Below are 18294 nucleotides of genomic sequence, written 5' to 3' on the forward strand. Positions count from 1 at the left end.
ATAAAGTATGAACTGTCATATGGTTGTTGAAGATGAGCATAATTTTTTATTTGTTAGTCCTCTTTATAAACAACTACGAAGTGAATATTGTTCACTTAAATAACTCATGTATATCGTAATTCTATTCTCTTTTCAGAAGTGGACAGACATAGCCAACATACATGTACATGGATGTAGGTTATGCCTTCCACTTCTCAAAAGAGAATAATCGTAATTCTTGATCCAGCAGATGTGAAATCAACAAGAAATATTCGTAACTTTAACTAACTTAAGTGGTATTGGACATCTGTCGATAATAATGTGGATTACAATGCATTATAATTAATATACTTTCATCGTTTTAGAATTTTCAAATTTTACAATATTTACCCAAAAAATACGTTTTAGAAAATTTTGGGAAGGTAAAACTTTTAAAAACCCCAGTGGGATTCGAAGTCATGACAGGTACAGATTCGAAGCGAACTCTCTAACTCACTGCACTACGCTTAAATTACTGTTCTAATTTGGGAAAGAAACTTTTTACAAAATTAAATTTCATTTTATTGTTTATTTTGATAAACACGTCACAATATGGAAGTGTCCAAGACCACCTTAATACGTGATGCATTTAACCTAAGAAAATCTATGTACTAACCAAACATGTATTTGCATACTTTATTTTTGACTTGCGTTACACGTGGTTTTCGTAAATTAATTGAATTGTGTTAAGTTTAGGTCAGGTATATGGATTTTCATTCATTTCAGCGATATTTTCGAAAGTTTCCAATGTGATTCTTATGAATACTCCCTTCCCCCCATCCCTTCCACAGACCCCTTTACTTGACTTCAATTCAGAGAGAGAGAGAAAGAGAGAGAGAGAGAGAGAGAGAGAGAGAGAGAGAGAGAGAGAGAAATATTTCCCAACACTTCGAAATTTTTTAACTTTAATCAAAGAACTGAAGTACTGAGGGGAGTTGATTTTATCGATTATCATTTATTTTAAAATCAACTTATCTTGCATGGTATATTAGTTTCTAGTCTGTATTTGAATTACGCACTTTTTTTATTATATGAATTTTTAGACTTTCCCGACAAGAATTTCGAGAAACCCCATATGAACCATGTTGTGTAATATTTAAAAATAGATTTCAAACTATGTATTAGTAATCGAAACAATTCTAAAAATCGCATGGACCCAAGCACTATTGATATCGAAGTCTAGTCTCGTTCAACCATACGCTCGGCTGTCTCCGTTAATCTCCGAGGCCTATGGCTTGGGTTCGGTATTCAGAATACGGTAGGGTTTTCAATATAATTTCTAACAAAAGATAGCAGAACACAAATAGTTAAAAAGCATAGGCATACATGGGTGGTTTGTTAGACATTAATACGTCTGCTTCTTTGTTTGTTGTTTTAGCAATATTGCATGACTTGGATGATAAAAACATCTCCATAATTTTCTCTCGGTGAGAAGACTCACAAATTGTTCGCTAAGACGTCCAAATGTTTTGCCAACTGTGGCATAAACATGTTCCGTCTAGTGTTTACGTATATTATAGTCCTATATGATAAAAATGTTGGTTTTAATGAATCAAGATCTATTTCTACTTTGGAGAGGATTAGATAGTAACCCATTTAAGCATTCAGTGATAGAAAGAGACAGAAAGGAAGAAACTTGGAAGTGCCATTGACAAGTATAAGCATTACACATATTTAATAATAACCTAGCTGAAAGCCATGCACTCACCATGCGCTACGCGGCCCTATGTAGGGGGACGGAGGGGGTCCGGACCCAACTCCCCCCCCCCCCCTCCATTGGAATATCCAAATTTATTTATTCAATTCACAGTAAATGTACCGGAAACAGGCCTCGGACCATTTGATAAATATACATGTAATTATCTCACTTACGCCCCCACCCCCCCCCCCCCCTCCGGGTAAAAAATTTCTTGATCCCCGCTCAAGGTTGTTTTGTGTCAAGTTTGGTATTAGAGAAGAAGAAAAGAACGTGAGTAAATTACGATATATACAGTACACCAATCAGACAGTTACAAAAGTTCACTTGTGTATTTTGCTCGGGTGCACTATAATAGATTCACCAAACATATATTTAAGGTACACTGTCTCTCTCCTTTAAGAGGGACAATTTCTCGCTCAGGGTAATCAATATAACAAGAGTGATTTCTTTTATATTTTGTCTCCTTTAAATTCGTTTACAGTAATTCTTTAACAAAGTAGTTTCTATCCCTATTTTTGTTCTGCAACGTACAAATACTAAATACATGTATGATGCAAATCATTATCACCATATCAAACTTCTGTACATGTATGGAATGTATGTATGTTCTGAATGTATGGAAGGATTTTATAATTTTGATCCGAAACTTACAATAAGTGGTTCTAAGTGAATTCTAGTTTTCTACTTTCTGCATCGAGATCAGTTTTTCAAACGCGTTGTGAAAGTTAGAACATTGGTGGAGTATTATAGAAAGCTTCTTGTTTAATTACCCTTCGCTTCTGGTTCCGAGTTGCTCTAAATCTGCGTTCTTTCAAGTTTTGAATTCAGAATGTTAAATGTATAGCGGTGCAAAGGTCGACTTAAAAACTGGCAATCAGAATAATTGAAAATTAAAAGCACAAAAAAAACCCCAAATCAAAATGGTCGCTTTGCATATGGCACCACATACAACAGTATTTCAAAACTATACTTAAACAACGTTGTACCTTAAAATTGGAATTTGACGTCATCACTTAAGTTTGGCAGTGATAATTTACATGTAGTTTTTAAGAATTGTTTTTAAAGTAAACATCAGTTTTTGATTAAGCACAATATCTTTTATCAAATTGTTTTAGAGCATTACATTTGTTATATAATTTAACCCTTACTGTTTAACAAATTATATATTATATGAAGTATACTACATGTATAAAGGTACATCGCATCGGCTATCCAAATTTTCTTTGTCCACTAGTCCTGCAGCTAGTGATCTGATCAGTCAAAACTCAAAACCTTCAGTTTTACAATCCAAAGTGTCCTCGTTAACAGTACCATTTGCAAGTAAATTCTTTATAACTTTGCCGAACCCTCATATCGAACCGATTCAGGAATTTGGCAATTTGCACGAAAACTAAGAAGTGTAACGTTGTATTATTAATATTATTATTTTGGCAGGGGGTTGGTTGCGTCCATGCCCGCCTAGTCATTGTGTTGTGCATGATAATGGGTTGTATGTACAATCTCAGGTGTTCGAAGAAATAACTTACATCCTTTCTTAAATTAAGGCAATTTCATTAAAATGTTGAGAGCCATGACTAACGAGGGCTTGGCACACAAATGGGTCCTGTCTTATTTAGTTTCAGCACAAGTGGACGCGTTCTGTGAGGAAGGCTGAATCATATACATGTAGATGTTCTAAAGTACGTGGAACTGTTGTAACCGATATTTGTCATTGTTTGACTCATCGTCTTTATTTCCTCTCATCGTCGTGACCGAACGAAAAACAATGCAATTAAACTCAACTTAAAAACTAGCAGTAGATATTCAATCGCAGAAAGCCTTCTCTTGTCTGTAACCGATTGTGATTATATTTAGTACCAACAAAGCTTCCAGGGAAATGTAAACCTGCCAGTGCAGCAATTGTTCGACTAACCGAGCACGATGTCGTAATGACTGCAAAGAAATCTGAAGAGACATACTCTCAAAACACAACGTTCATTTCTTAATTGGATTAATGCACAATGTTTGCACTCCTGAGTCGGCGTAAGGTCGCACGCGCCGACAGAGTTTGGATGGTGTTCCGATATCAGAAGCTCGGTCACGTAACCTATCCTATTGGATCCTTGACTTTCCAGACACGGTTGTCCAACAAGGGAATTGACGACACGTCTGTATTTCGGCAATAATATGATGAATTTAATCTAATGAACAAATGCAGCGAATTGACAATTAACCTACATGCATGCAAGTCTTCATTTTGTCCAGTGTCGACATCGTTTCTGTGCGCGCCCCCCCCCCCCCCTCCCTTGAAGAACATGGAAGAATAAGAACTCAGAACAAATGCTTACTAGTTTAATTATAAATATTTTCTTTTTAATTTATCAAGTTTGAATTATAAGAACAACAAGAATAGAATTCCTGGGTCCCCCGCCGGTCAAGCAGTATTCTAGTATACTGTATATGAAATTGCAATATTTTCAAACATTCAGGACTGTTCCAGAATTAAATGTGTGGGGAGGTTGGGAGGAACATTTTTTTACCCCCACCACCCATTTTTTTCTATTTTTCCTGTCGCAAATATATCCAAAATACTACACTCTAAAAGAACTTGACCAAAGTATTAGTGGTATAAACATTTGGTATAAATTTAATGAAAATCCGTCAAAATTTGTAGGCATGAGAGCGCTTACAAGGTCACAAAGTCCCATAGCTCCAACAAAAAGTATCAACCAATGCTGATTTTCGAACTTGACCAAGGTAATAGTGGTATAAACATTTGGTATAAATTTAATGAAAATCCGTCAAAATTTGTAGGCATGAGAGCGCTTACAAAAAAGTGTGACGGACGAAAACACGGACGCACGGACACACGGACGGACACCCGGCATTTCTATGTCCCAGCTCCGCGTTGCGGCGGGGGACAAAAAAACGTGCAAAACCAAGATTCCGTATTAGAGAGGTTACGATTATTTTAAAGAAGCGTAAAAGAAATCGTTTTTGGTTTCTTGGGATCAAATATCAACAAAAACAGATCAATGTTTTGTTCCTGAACCAATAAAATGTATCTAAATATCGCACATTGTTGTCGCCTGTATTGAAGTTTGCCATTTTAAGACTGTGCACATACACTATAGTTTTTATTAATGTGTTTCAAACACCAATACAACAGATTTTTAGATTCGAACGGATTTATGAAAGATATGTTCGATATGTTTCTGTAATTTTTATCTTATCCGTTCTTACCCGCCTTATTCATCCGTGTTCTTTACCGTCATATTTTACAACCATTATTTAAAGATCATTTTTATGTTTCGGCACAGAATGAAACCCATAATTAATGACAGCATTAATGCCACGCTCAGTGCCCGGTCTTGTGTACCGTCCTATCTATAACATTAAACACCATTTAGAGAATTATCGGCAGAATAAAAAATTCATTTGTACAATCGTTGGGGTGAAATACCGAGGGACTTTGTCGAGTATCTAGAACAAAGCACTTATCACTGAATTGATACAATAAGGCTAGACGCCGTATGTCAGTCCTGAACTTAGCACTGTTCCAAATCGTCTGGTCTCATGTGAGTATTGCTGAACGCTAACGATTCTGTCAGAGGGCTCGCGATGCATTCTTGAACATCATCACGCATATCATTTCATTATTAATCCATATTGCAAGGCACGCCTCCTAGATGCATCTGAAAGAGAAGTTAATTTCTACAAAGCAAATTATATAATTTGCAGGGAAATGAAATCTATAGCACTCTTTTGTATGGTATACTCCATCTTTTCACGCTTTTCAGCCCCCTCCCCCTTTCTTCCATGTTCAAATTTGTTGCTAGGGGCTTGTCGTGATATTTGGATTTCAAAAAGTTCTAATATGCACTAATTGAATTTTCCATTATCTCTTTCAGAAAAATCACTACCTAAAAGATCACGTTGGCCTAAAATAGGGGACTTTAATTTCATTGTCATGGTAAATTGGCTCAAAACATCATTAGCGAGTTCCTGCATTTATCTTTCTAGAACAGCCCGAGTAATGGTGATTTATCATGCGACCAGATATCGAGTTTATGAAAAAAACAAACCAAAGCCCCAGTGATGGAGAGCTCTCGCACTTATTAAATCTAAACCTGGCAGCAACAGATTGAAACAAGGGAGGATTCTGACAAGATGCTGTCATAATGAAGAATGGAAACCTGCACTCTACTTCATTAAGGTGTCCTAAACTCCTCAACAACAGAGGATTATGTCTGGGAATGTCTCCATAAAAAATACGGACAAACATATTAATAATTTTACTTTACTAAATGATGACATGTACATGTATATTTGTGAAGCGTATTCGTGATCTTTAATTTGCTCAAAATGCCGCAATTTTAAAAAAGTAAACCTCTTCTTGCCATATTAGTATCATTGGCATTGAATTGCTCAATTTCAGCAGGGATGTATAAACTGTTATACAAGTCTCTGATTTCAAGCAGGTTTTCTTCTAGATAACTTTGAACAAACAATGTATTTTACCAGTGATATATTTGTAAGAGACCAATTCTGACGATTTACATCTACTTGTTCAAAGCTTGGCTTCATGTTTTCAATTCAAGTCCTTATATATAGTCCTTTGTATTTGGTTTAAACATATTTACTTCCAACAAACAAAGGATAGAGAGGCCCATGGGCTTAATGGTAACCAGATGGAGTACACAACACAAACATGCGTAGAAGGGTACAATCCAAACAAGTAATAATCATGTTGAAATGTAGCATTAATTTAAACAGACGCTGATTGGAAAGAAATTGTGACGAAAATAGGATGGTCAACCAAAATTCAACCGATTCCTTGACTTGGTGCTATTTTCTTGATTAAGTGAGATTTATCATGCACACTTTTTGATATCACACTATGATACTCACAGTTATATTTAAAGAGCAACCAGGAATGTACATGGATGCACTTTGCTTGTTCAAGTGATGGGTGAAATTATTTTTATTGTTAAAATTTAGTCCTCAAAGATATCCTAAAAGTGTGTGCATCTTAAATTTAGAATTCTTGTGGAAAATCATCATTAAAGAAAAAATTAACACTTTATACAGAGGGATGAAAGACATTTAGGAAACATGAATAACACATTAACTAATTCTATACAGCAAAAAATAAACTCAGTCCTTTTAAAAATCGAGTTTATTGGGTTTGGTGGTAGAACAGAGAGCAGTGGAGGGGTGGAGGTGAGGTAATGGGTCCTCCTGGTTTCTGTTTGCAGTCTCTGACAACTCCGGGGGTAGGTGAAGTTTCTACAGACAAAACACCAGTGCAAACTGTCACTTATATTTACATATGAGTCTATATAATGACATTAACAGTTCTGTAAGTCAGAACATGCAAAAATTCTAAAAATATCACAACTTTTTTTCAGCCAATTATATTGCATACTAATTGAGAAAATTTTATAACTGCTTCTAAGTTGATATACCAGTAAACATAAACTTACCTCTATAGTAAATTTTTTTCGCCTAAGTTTGAACGCAAAATCTAGTGTATCAGGCATATGGCACAGCAGGGAGTTCAGGCGTGGTAGCTGGACAATGTTAAACAAGCCTGACGAAAGAAAACATTATCAATCAACTCTTGTAACAGAGACAAAATGTCAAACTGTGGATAATTTCTGAAAACGAATCATATTTGGCAAGTACGATATTTGGCGGAAATTAGTTTTTTAACAAGTTGGCGCGGATTCGAATAAACATATTCCTGAATGTGACTATTCTTATATATATATGCATGGCATTTGGCAATGTACTTGATTTAGCAGAAGCCGCATTCCACCAAAAGCGCTCAATAGAATATACAGCCAAATGTACCAGTAGTTCATTTACAGTACGATCTCCAAGCATATAGGCACCTTCTGTTTAGATAATAATGCCCTCCCCCTCCTCTACCCGACCCCAAGTGTGGATTCTAATCATTTACACTTTTGGTACATTTAAGAGTTTAGTCTTATAACTGACTGAAGACACTTTATTTATTTTATAAAGATTGTTAAACAAGTTCCACATCTTATTTCAATATCTCTGGTTGGCACCGACAGTGGCGCGAGGAGGTCACGGAAATGAAAGGAAGCCAGAGGGCTTGGAGAAAACCCAGCGGGCGACCACCATACCCTAACACTAACATCCATTGTTTATTGTGGGGATCGTACTTGGGTCACAGCACTGAAATAAGAGTGCACAGTACACTATGCTACTTGGACACCCAAGCCCTCTACTGTATTTTTTATGTTATCAGGGTACTACCATATTATTTCAAACAAGATGGTGTTTATTGATCTTGTAAAATATGTCAGCAGTCCACTGGATTTTTATTGGAAGAAAATGTAAATCATGACGAAACTATCCAATTCATTTTGATGATTGCTTGGGTTTTTTTTTAAAACTTGAACTTAACCTAAACATTGATATTCTATGCATTTAAATTTTGTAATAATGTTTATGTAGCAATTATTTAGGCAAATTTTAAAGTGGGTTAGATATTACTTTCCTGAGAATTCAAGCAAATTATAAATCAAATCAATTCATATGGAGACATGATAAATATGCATCATTAAACGGAGAATTGGCATGAATAACGTTTGTGAAAGATAGACCAGCAATTGCTAGTATCATATGTGTCAATAAAAAACATAGGTGTGGGGTTAAAGTTTACATTTTTTCATACATAAATTTAGGTTAAACAGTTTCTGGCTTACCATGATATTCTTTAAAAGCTGGGTTTTTCTCTTTGTCAGATCCAGCAAAACTGTCCATGTGTAGCACCGTGTCACACATCTTACGAAGCCTCCCGACATAACCTGGAATCTGTGTCAAAAGAAAATTACTGCATAATGAGAATTCTATCACTCACTACTTGCTGGTTATAATCCACTCCTATTCTCTTTTCGAGGAGCAGCAAGTCACCCTTGGGTAGGAAAGATGTGGTTTTAATCATTTGTACTAGCATTCATGCATTAAATGTGGTCAACTTTTAGGATAGAGAAAATATAATATTAAGACACAAGTATTGAAATTCTCTGATTTTTAGCAATGCACTGGTTATATTATTATTTAAAATCAGCATATAGAAACAAGTTATTTCTAGGTTTAACTCAATAAAGTTACTGTTTCATTTTATATTGTGACATACAGTGTATTTTGACAAAGGTATGCAACACATAACTTGATCAGCCCATACCTGAAATAAATGTGTAGGTATGGTAATCATACACACGGCGAAGGCAGACCTCATCAACACGCGGAGGGCCAGCAAGAACCTGGGGAGGGAGTAGTCCAAGTCCTCCTGGTTACTGGCCAGACCCCCACACTCATCCCACAGAGGAGAACCCAGGGAGTGGACAGCTGTGAAGACACAGGGAATAGTAATATAAAATTGCGAACACCCAATTTTTGTCATAGTTCCCTTTAGTTTATTTTGTCCGAAAAACTAAGCGAGATTTTAAAATTTGCAAGATGTGCTTCTCGCTATTTTAGGCTGATATCATATTTAATTTTCTATGTGTTTAATTAGGAATCTACAGTATACAAATATCATTTATCGGTACATTTTAATAGATGAAATACCGGAAATAATCAAAAAATAGTTGAGGGTAGATAATTTATTTTTACACTTTATAAATATTAATTGAGAAATCCTCTCTTATTCAGATCCTCAATCATAAAGTTCTCTTACCTATTCTTAATATGCTTCTTTTATCTGTCTGTTCTGTTGTACTAAAATGCCCTCTATCAATCTCTTCTTTGATTCTCTTCAATAAATACTTATACTTGGGATTTAGATCCTTGCATTCTTTACATTCTCTGTCCAAAGATAAGTGTAAGTTATGTTAGGTATCGCTGTCTAAATGTACAAGTTATGAAAATAGAAGATCAATAATGTACCAGTAATAATCCAATGAAAATTGAGTTTGAACTTGTTCAGTGTTACTGGGAACAGTTCACTACTGACCTTTCCAGTTCCTCTATTCCAACAAGAGCTGGGTTTACAGATGAGATGAGCTGTGGTTCCATTACTTTTGTAAGATCGTAATAATGACCAAACTTAGAACTAGAGTGACCTGCCTTAAAGAGTGGTTGAGAAAATCAGTCGCAAAATTCTGTTGGATGTATATGTACATGGAGAAATTCATATTTTTTAAATGAAATTATTGCTTATTTCAATTAATGCTGTCATAAATTTTCAAAATCTTAAACAACTATGCACCTGACTGGCAGGTAAATGCTGATATCGCCAGGCTATTTTCATGTTTTCTGACTGTTCAGGTGTATTTCCCTTCGTCACATCGCCTGGATCATCTAGTATTGGTCCAGGGAGCTCCTGTTAATATACAAGCCACATTTCAAATACCTATGATATGATGAGACATAAAAGAAATAAAAAACATGCTCTTAAACATGGTAAAAATGCCATCATTTTTTCTTTAAATTTCATATAGATGTTTAAGTATAGAACCTTGACAATTAGTTGAGGATCCTGATCAGCACTGGCCAGTAACAAGGAATGGCCAGTCATGGCTGCCTCTGCAGAGAAGTACTTCAACAGTAGACGGGAGTAGCTGCCATACACATCTTCCTCTGTTTAGAGTAAATTTTTGTATGATTACTTGTTCATCATGTTCATGTACATATACTTGTTCCAGAATAAGTCCAATTCAAAATCTTCATCAATATAGACTAAAATGTACTATTGGTAAAAAAAATAATAAATACACAGAATACCCACAAATCCCACTGCAAAAAGATCCATCTTGTCTCCATGAGTAACATTTCATTTTAAAAAGATTTTTCCACAAAAAAAGATTTTCGATCTTTACATTGATTGTATGGAAAACAAAGGGAGATGACTTATTTCAATTTTCTAGCAATCCTGGTTCTGTATTGAATGTTTCTGTACAATTGGTAACTAAAATTTGCCACCATATTCATATAACTACCCCCTTTTTTCTAATTTGTTAAGCCCTGGGATATCAAAGGATAAATATGACAATTTACAGATTTCAAATGTTTTAGTTATTAAAAATGACCTCCATCTTTGCTTCGCCAAGTGTTTACGATAATATCTGGTCCTCTATCTGCTATCTGAAAGCTATGTCAAAGAAAATGTTGGGATTTCAGTGAAGTTGTACATGCATGGGTCTATAAAGACTTCTTACTACCTGGGTAATCTATTTTGCATCTTTACTTGACAGAGGTGACTGTATTCATTCTTGGTTTCAATATAAAACTATAGTAGAATTACAACCCAGATAACAGCACAACAAAAATCTACATTGAAATATATAATCTATGCATCTACACATGATGTTACAGCTTCAACTTAGATGATGATGAAAGAAGTGCATTAGATATCTAAGAGTCTGTGTACTGGACATTACAAAAAATACCAACCAATTAAACATACTGTTCCAACAGCAAGTCCGCCACCTAAAAAATAATTTGAAAAAATCAATCACCATTGATAATACATGTATTTTCAAAGAAGTTAGAGATTTTAAAATTGCTTCATTTCAAACAATAACGGGGTTCACCATGTTTTACGAAATGTGCATGCATTAGAAGTGATGAGTTCATGATGCACTATGAATGTCATATTCTAATAATTCTGAATCATTAATTTCCCAAAAGTATTCCATTCGTTATATAGAAATCACGAAATTTTATTGCGTTAAAATACCCATGCATGTTTATGTACAGTTATGACTGTCCAAAATGATGTTACATTTAGATCAGACTTTAACTGCATAATTTATCAAATCATCATACAGGACTAAAATCATAATGTACTGCACCAAATTATTATCTTTATACTCAGATTTCTCAAGCCAAACCAGTCAGGTTTCATACATGTAAAAAATAATTCTTATAAAAGAAAAGGGAACCAATTAAGTGTCATAATATAGAAACTGTACTTAAAGCTGTCTTAACCTGCTCCCATACAATAACAGTATCTCCATGATAAAATATAAACTAAACACTAAACTAACTAACACTAAAGATAATGGCACTATAGCCACCAGCTCTTTCACGCACAGTCTCTGCTCATTCGGTTAAAATTGAATTCTTTTACCTATAATATTGTCGAGAGACGGGACACCTGAGGAAATAAGTAGCTGATTGTTAAATAGTGACGGTTTAGTTCCTGGTATTTGATTTATTTTAACTCGAGCTTTCTTCTGAAAACTTGTAGTAGCCATGCTGCAGTTGAAAAACGTAAACATCCGGTATATAGTCGATAAAATATTCTACATTAAGGCTGATGTTAGATTCTTATCCTTGAATATTATACAATAAACAAATATACATAAATGTTGAATATTTTGATTGCAAAATATAGTTTAATCGATTTAATCAAAACTAGCTTAGAACAAAGCTTATAGAAAAATATTCATAGTCTTTAATTTATCGCTTATAATATCACTCTTTAATTTGGGGAGGTACGAAAGTTTGTGTAAGTTTGTTAACATTTACAGATTTCTTTAACAAAAATGGGGAAATAGCAAAGGTTATTTGTGAACATTTTATTGTCTTTCATTACCAGTTTAACTTATTTAGATAAATCCGAATTTTATCACTATTTTGTGTCGTACTAAATGTGTTTTTTGCAGACGACAGTTCCCGCGAAATGTTAAGCATGATGCAGACGACAAATGTGGAAAACCAGAGTGTCCACGCATAGCCACCACAGATGAAAAGGTATAAACGTATATCAATTTCATTTTGATTTTAAAATTCGAAAATGTTTTAAGTAAAACATTAAGACTTTGTTCTGCTATAAGATCAGAAATCTATTCTTAAATCTCAGGCTAAGATCATCTGTAATGGACATCAAGGCCTTTTTGCAATGCAAGAAACTTCGACGCTCTCACAGACTGGAAGCTAAGGAAAATTCAGGAACACAAACGGAAAAAATGAAATTAGGATCTCTTGGGCACTTCAGCGTACTTCCTTTAGAGTTGAAATTCTTCATTTTACGGTATCTTACAGGTAATGTTGCAAACTTAAACTTAGCATGAATATCGATCTATATTTTTTATTTATTAGAAAATTGATAGGTGTATAGATTTTCTGTATTATTTGAATGTCCTATTTCAGTTGAAGATTTGAGTATTTTGACAATAACATCAAAAGCCATGAGAAACTTGATAGAAGGATACAGAGTTTTGATGCCTCTTATTCCAAGTGATCTCATGAAAAGACTCCATATAACCAAAACCTCACAGGCCTTCCCCCATGATAAGCAAAAAGCCTTTCTGGACACATTTTACAGATTAGGTAATAGAATAATCTTCAGTTTTAAAAGAATATTTTTTTTAATTATTTTGTTTTTTAGTGGTATATAAAGATGAATTTTAACTTTTAATGTCAATATAACCTTTAAAGAATGGATTACATGTATCAGAATTTGTAAAAATGTTTTAACATAGGTATAAGAATTCTTGGTATGTTGATCGATCAACAAACTCATCAAATGTAAATGTAGAAATTGCCTAGTTGTTTAAATATGAATCAAGAAATTGATACTTGTCATCATGTCATGAAGATAATAATAATTTATTATATATATATATATATATCGCATAGCCCCCTAACTCCGTCACTACCCCAACTCCGTCACTTTCGGGAAACTCCTCGCCGTTTAAAATCAAGTGCGGTTATGACGTCATTTTTTGAATGTCAAAAAACTTCAATCAAATGTCAACAATTTACAACGCTTAAATTTAAGAATGTGTGCAAACATAACAAAATTACACCTTGTTCATTTTATGCAACAATAATTGCGTGAAATCAGCTAACACTTTTTCACGGGTGCACTAAAATAACGATATTTCTGACATGCGGGCCCATTCAAACATTTACGGTGTTCAGTCATTTTAAGAGAGGTCAAGATGAAACATTTCACATGTAATTTATTTTTTATTTAGGTTATTAATACATTTTTTTCAGTCCGCAATAGCATTCATGCACTACACTTGATGATAACGTCAAATCGCTCATGCCGTAATTTTTGCCTTATACAGGGTTACAGATATATAAGGTATGTCGGTATTTAGAATATGCAACATTTATTAAAAATGTAATTAATAAATAATGTAATCATCAGTATAATCATTATTGATATGATATTTTTGAAATATGTAAGGACAGAAATCAAACGGCTTCCATACATTCTGAAAAGGTCATTGTGATTGTTGTTACAAGGACCCATTTTTTAATTCTGACGATCATTTCACTTTGATGAAATTAAATACAATTTAAATTTTATACACCGATTTTACTTATTTTAACTTGGCCTATATACAAGTTGAGTTTAAACTAAATTGTTAATGTGTCTTCATTCCCTGGCGTATCGTAGATCATGTGGGTGACGGAGTTAAGTTCATAAACTATGATAGCACGTGTGATAAACGTCGTATTCAGAGGGCTTATTTGAATAATAATAAAAATATTTTTGTAAATAATTTTATAAATTATAACGTTTCAGATTATATTTAGTGATTGCAAGTGATAAAAACCGCAAAAAATAAATTGCGGAGAAACGCGGAATGTTTTCTACTTATGGTGACGGAGTTTGGGTACTCGGGGATATAGTTTACCGTCATGTTTTACTTTTTGTAGGCCTACTTACCAAAAGGTCAACTTGCTTGTATGCAACTAGAGACAGACTCAAATTTGTTAATGAGATTTTGACAAAGGTTTGTGAGTTGGAACTATATAAATCTTTAAGCTAACTCCTAACAGTTGTTTCACATTTACCTATTAAATAATTGTTGGAAAACTTAATCATAATTATCAATTTAATAACATAAATAATACAAAAATATAAATTAATAATTAAGAAGATTGAAAACATATAATAACTGTAAACCCCCCCCCCCCCCCCCATCCACCTCCTCATAAAAAAATCACAAGGCTATTTTTAATCTTGAATGCAAGTTGTGCAAGATATTACCTTTGTTTTAAATTCCTCGAAATGAATTTACATATTGAAAGAGAAATAGGTTATTTTTTTGTAAGCTCCTTCAATTCTATAAATAAAGTGGGTCTGTACTCTGCAATCATATTCCTGCACTGCAGTTTTTCAATTTCAAAGTTATGACTGCATGTCCCATTGTTCCAGATGATGTGCAATAATTCTGACTGTGATAACCTGACCCAGTGCATGTCACTCGCCTGCTTTGGGAAGTTCCTCCACACTGTGATTGCTGGTTGGGACGATTCGGAATGTCAGAGGACCTATGATGCAATCGCCCATCACACCTGTCTGTTGAAAAATGTCAAGCTTGTTATCAACAGCAAGCCAGGTACCATCACACTATAGAGTAAATAGATAATTATATGTCTAGTAGATATTGTAATTTTGATTCAAGCAATTTTATTCATGTTAAGAAGAAAAGCATTTGGAAGCACATTAACCTCTTTTCACACCAAGGATGCAGCTAGATTAGCATTCAGCATTAAAATTTATATGTATGCTTTATATCAAAATTGTATTTGTAGGTACCCATTTGCATTCAGCATTAAAATTGTTATGATATGTTTGATCATAAATATTTTTTGTAGGTACCCATGTCCAAACAGAGCATGAAGTAAGGACCTTCCTTAGGAGGGTGATACTGGACCACTGCCAGTCAATAGTGGACAGAGCGTTCTGGTTGGGAAGAATCCTGAAACCATGGCCAATGGTTCATCAGGCCAGGATATTGTTCCTGCTGTATGGGCCAGAAATCAATGGTACACTGATTGTCTGGAGGAGGCAGTTGACGAAACTTAATTAATCATCATAAATAAATCAGTAAAAAGAATTAAAATCTTAATTTCTGTTTAGAAACATTTAAATTACTGTACAAAATGCTGTGAATGATAATGTTAACACAGAGAGAGAGAGAGAGAGAGTACATTATATAGTTACTCCATAGTGACATTTATTTTACTTGCTTTTTAGGAGAAATTCAGTGGTATGAGTTTTGTGTAAGCACACCTGTTAACCCAGAACAGTCTGCGAAGCATTTTGGAGAGTTGGCCAATGCAGTGCAAATTCTACATGGCTATCGGCGTGAATGGACAGAGGATGACATCATTAGTATCCTGGATGAACTTACAAGTATGCATTTTAACACCCCCCCCCCCCCCCCCAAAAAAAATAAATTCAAGCTTTTCATTATACCAACAGTTGTACGCAGAAGAATTATTTTTAATTCCTGCACAAATAATATACCACCTAGTAGTTTTGAGAAATATTTTGATTTTTTTTTTTCATTTTGAAGATTCTCCCGAGGAATGGATGGCAGAGAATGTGGCACACCTTTTTATCCTTTGTGGTGATGTTATTACGTCCAAAATGCTGATCAGCAAAGCCATTAATGGAAGAACTGTTGAACTTTCCACGATTACTACTTCATTTTGTGTGGTAAAAATTTCATGATTTCTATTGTACAAAAAATGCTTGTTTTGGTCTCATTTTTTAAGGTCATTTATCATTATTTTCACTTTCTGGTACAATCACGTTTACACAATAATCAAAAGGATCCGACTCAAAAAATTGATTATAAACCATCTACATATCATTGACAATGACTGGATCAAGTTTTGAGATGTATGTATGCAAATTAATGCTTACAGGCTCTTTATCTATGCATTATACTGACTGATAATGGGTTGTTTTATGTACAGGTAATTTTCTACTCAATCCTTCACCTTGTTGTTTATAGGATGTAATGTTTGCAAAAGAAATCAAACTACAGTACCTAACATAAAGCACTTATTTGTTTGATTGATTTCTATATATTCATTTTCGGCACAAAATACGTACTTTAGAGTCTAATACTATTAGCCTAATATTTTTAATTTTAAACATCTTTTCATAATCAGTAATTTTTAATAACCGTACCTGGTACATGTACATGTATTTGCAAATATCAAATATTTTTCTATCAATATTCTTAATTCATTAGTTTTTAATTGTAATTTTTACTTAATTTAGGTTTGTGTAAAGAACAGTTTCAGCTTGTCGTATGTCCTTGGAATGATACACAACATTATTGGAGCAATGGATAAGCCAAAGGATAGACTGCACTACCTCAATAGTCTGATGGACATGTTTAGGGAGCTTATTTTAGATTTACATGAATTCTCTGATCAAGGTAAATAATTTTGCAATCATATATGCAAGGTCTTCATAAATTCATATTTTAAGCATTTCTGCTCTTTACTCTTAATGAAAGTAGCAATAATTGTGTGCAGTCATGTGCAGTGACTATGCAAATGGATCAGCAAATAATTCTGTCTTCAATTTGCATATAAGATGACTAATTATAATTAGGTTTTTCATAATCATTAAGATATTTAAAAAGTCAAAGCTACATAAGTTTTCTTGCCTAAACAGCAAGTCATGCCTTATCAAGAACATTGTTACATCTAATAATTTGAGATTCCCTTGAGGGATCAAAATGAAACCTGATCTCCAAAAATATATATATTTTACATGCAAGATATCCATAATGTTTGTGAAATACTATATGAATCAATCTTCATCATAAATAAAGAATTCAAAGTCCTAATAACCCCCAACTTCAATTTGTGTGGCCTCAAATGAAATATAGTATACCAATGTTGCAAATTCACTCCATTGAGAAATGCTGTGTAAATCTTTGAAATTGTATGCACGCAAGTGATTAAATATTCATGCATATGCATCCACATGTTGAATTTTGACATGAGAGCATTAAAGCTAATTAAATCTAAGTGAGAAACTTGAATATACACTGTATATGGTAATGGTATGTATAGCTCTTACTTAGCCTATACATCTAAAATTCAATGTTCCTTACTAGTCCATTATTTTAATGACAAAAGCCCCATGTTTTCTCATTTTATTTTCTCAAAGTTAACAATGAAATTCTATGGAATTTGGTACAATGTATAGCAGTGGGAATTGGTAAGCTATGGAGATTCTGCTCTGCTTCTTAGTATTCTTGAAATTATATTTTTGGTTTATTGCAGAAGATGGACGTGAAAATGACATGTACTACATGGTCACAGCTCTCTCTGAATTTACAAAGAAAATAGTCGTCTTGGCTTTCAAGAACATGCTGACAAGTTGAGTTTCCGAAGACTATAACAAAGGATGCTGGCTGTGATTCTGCAAATGAAATATGACTTGAACTATCTCCAAAATTACTTTTCCTTACAGATCTTAAAAGCATTAATGAATACTGTAGCTATGAGGAAATACCAACCAAAAATTTCAAAAGCGTTTTGAAAGCTGTTTTTTTACACTTGAATTGTGTTGAATGTACACATGCAGTATCATGTGCACATTGTTACTTTTTTACATGTCTGTGATCAGAATTTGTTAATACATGTACATGTACGTGTGTATATCGCATTATGTTTTGTGATTAAAGTGTTAATATTTAATATTTTGTTAAACGTTTTATCATGAACATATGTATGGAAGACTTCCAGACCACGTTTTATTCCATAGAAAATGATGTGAGAAGAGCCCAACTATTGAATCTGTCCATAAGAATAAAAATCTAAATGGATTTAAAAAA

At 33.9% G+C, this 18294-nt stretch overlaps 2 protein-coding genes across 3 annotated transcripts; one reads left to right on the forward strand and one right to left on the reverse strand.

The window, feature by feature from the left end:
- Positions 1–6860: 6860 nt before the first annotated feature.
- On the reverse strand, positions 6861–11969 carry LOC105317343 (elongator complex protein 4). Its single transcript, XM_011413955.4, has 10 exons — positions 11808–11969; positions 11129–11164; positions 10194–10315; positions 9945–10058; positions 9690–9802; positions 9414–9541; positions 8919–9082; positions 8437–8545; positions 7183–7289; positions 6861–6985 (listed from the first exon to the last, which is right to left on the reverse strand). The coding sequence occupies exons 1-10, from the start codon at positions 11956–11958 to the stop codon at positions 6863–6865; spliced, it is 1167 nt and encodes a 388-aa protein (XP_011412257.4). The 5' UTR covers positions 11959–11969; the 3' UTR covers positions 6861–6862.
- A 200-nt stretch (positions 11970–12169) lies between these two features.
- On the forward strand, positions 12170–18157 carry LOC105317342 (F-box only protein 47). Of its 2 annotated transcripts, none has more exons than XM_034461557.2 (11): positions 12170–12188; positions 12346–12433; positions 12543–12724; positions 12833–13012; positions 14357–14433; positions 14859–15042; positions 15302–15472; positions 15684–15842; positions 16006–16148; positions 16722–16881; positions 17741–18157. In XM_034461557.2, exons 2-11 carry the CDS (start codon positions 12426–12428, stop codon positions 17839–17841), a joined length of 1365 nt encoding a protein of 454 aa, XP_034317448.1. In that variant the 5' UTR covers positions 12170–12188; positions 12346–12425; the 3' UTR covers positions 17842–18157. The 2 variants fall into 2 exon arrangements, with proteins under 2 accessions (XP_034317448.1, XP_011412255.1); XM_011413953.4 differs by having other exon boundaries at positions 12178–12242.
- The last annotated feature ends 137 nt before the right edge of the window (positions 18158–18294 follow it).

The sequence above is a fragment of the Magallana gigas genome, chromosome 5, assembly GCF_963853765.1.
Source record: "Magallana gigas chromosome 5, xbMagGiga1.1, whole genome shotgun sequence".
NCBI classification, from domain to species: Eukaryota; Metazoa; Mollusca; class Bivalvia; order Ostreida; family Ostreidae; genus Magallana; species Magallana gigas.

What these genes read in the sequence shown, in the direction of transcription:
- LOC105317342 (XM_034461557.2), top strand. An exon ending in GGACACATTTTACAGATTAG is followed by an intron (nt 13,013 to 14,356) that starts GTAATAGAATAA and finishes TACTTTTTGTAG; the next exon opens with GCCTACTTACCAAAAGGTCA. An exon ending in TGTTATCAACAGCAAGCCAG is followed by an intron (nt 15,043 to 15,301) that starts GTACCATCACAC and finishes TATTTTTTGTAG; the next exon opens with GTACCCATGTCCAAACAGAG.
- LOC105317343 (XM_011413955.4), bottom strand. Translation starts at nt 11,958, where the DNA reads ATGTTTACGTTTTTCAACTGCAGCATGGCTACTACAAGTTTTCAGAAG. An exon ending in TGGAACAGTATGTTTAATTG is followed by an intron (nt 10,316 to 11,128) that starts GTTGGTATTTTT and finishes TACTCTAAACAG; the next exon opens with AGGAAGATGTGTATGGCAGC. An exon ending in AAGAAGCATATTAAGAATAG is followed by an intron (nt 9,083 to 9,413) that starts GTAAGAGAACTT and finishes GTGTCTTCACAG; the next exon opens with CTGTCCACTCCCTGGGTTCT.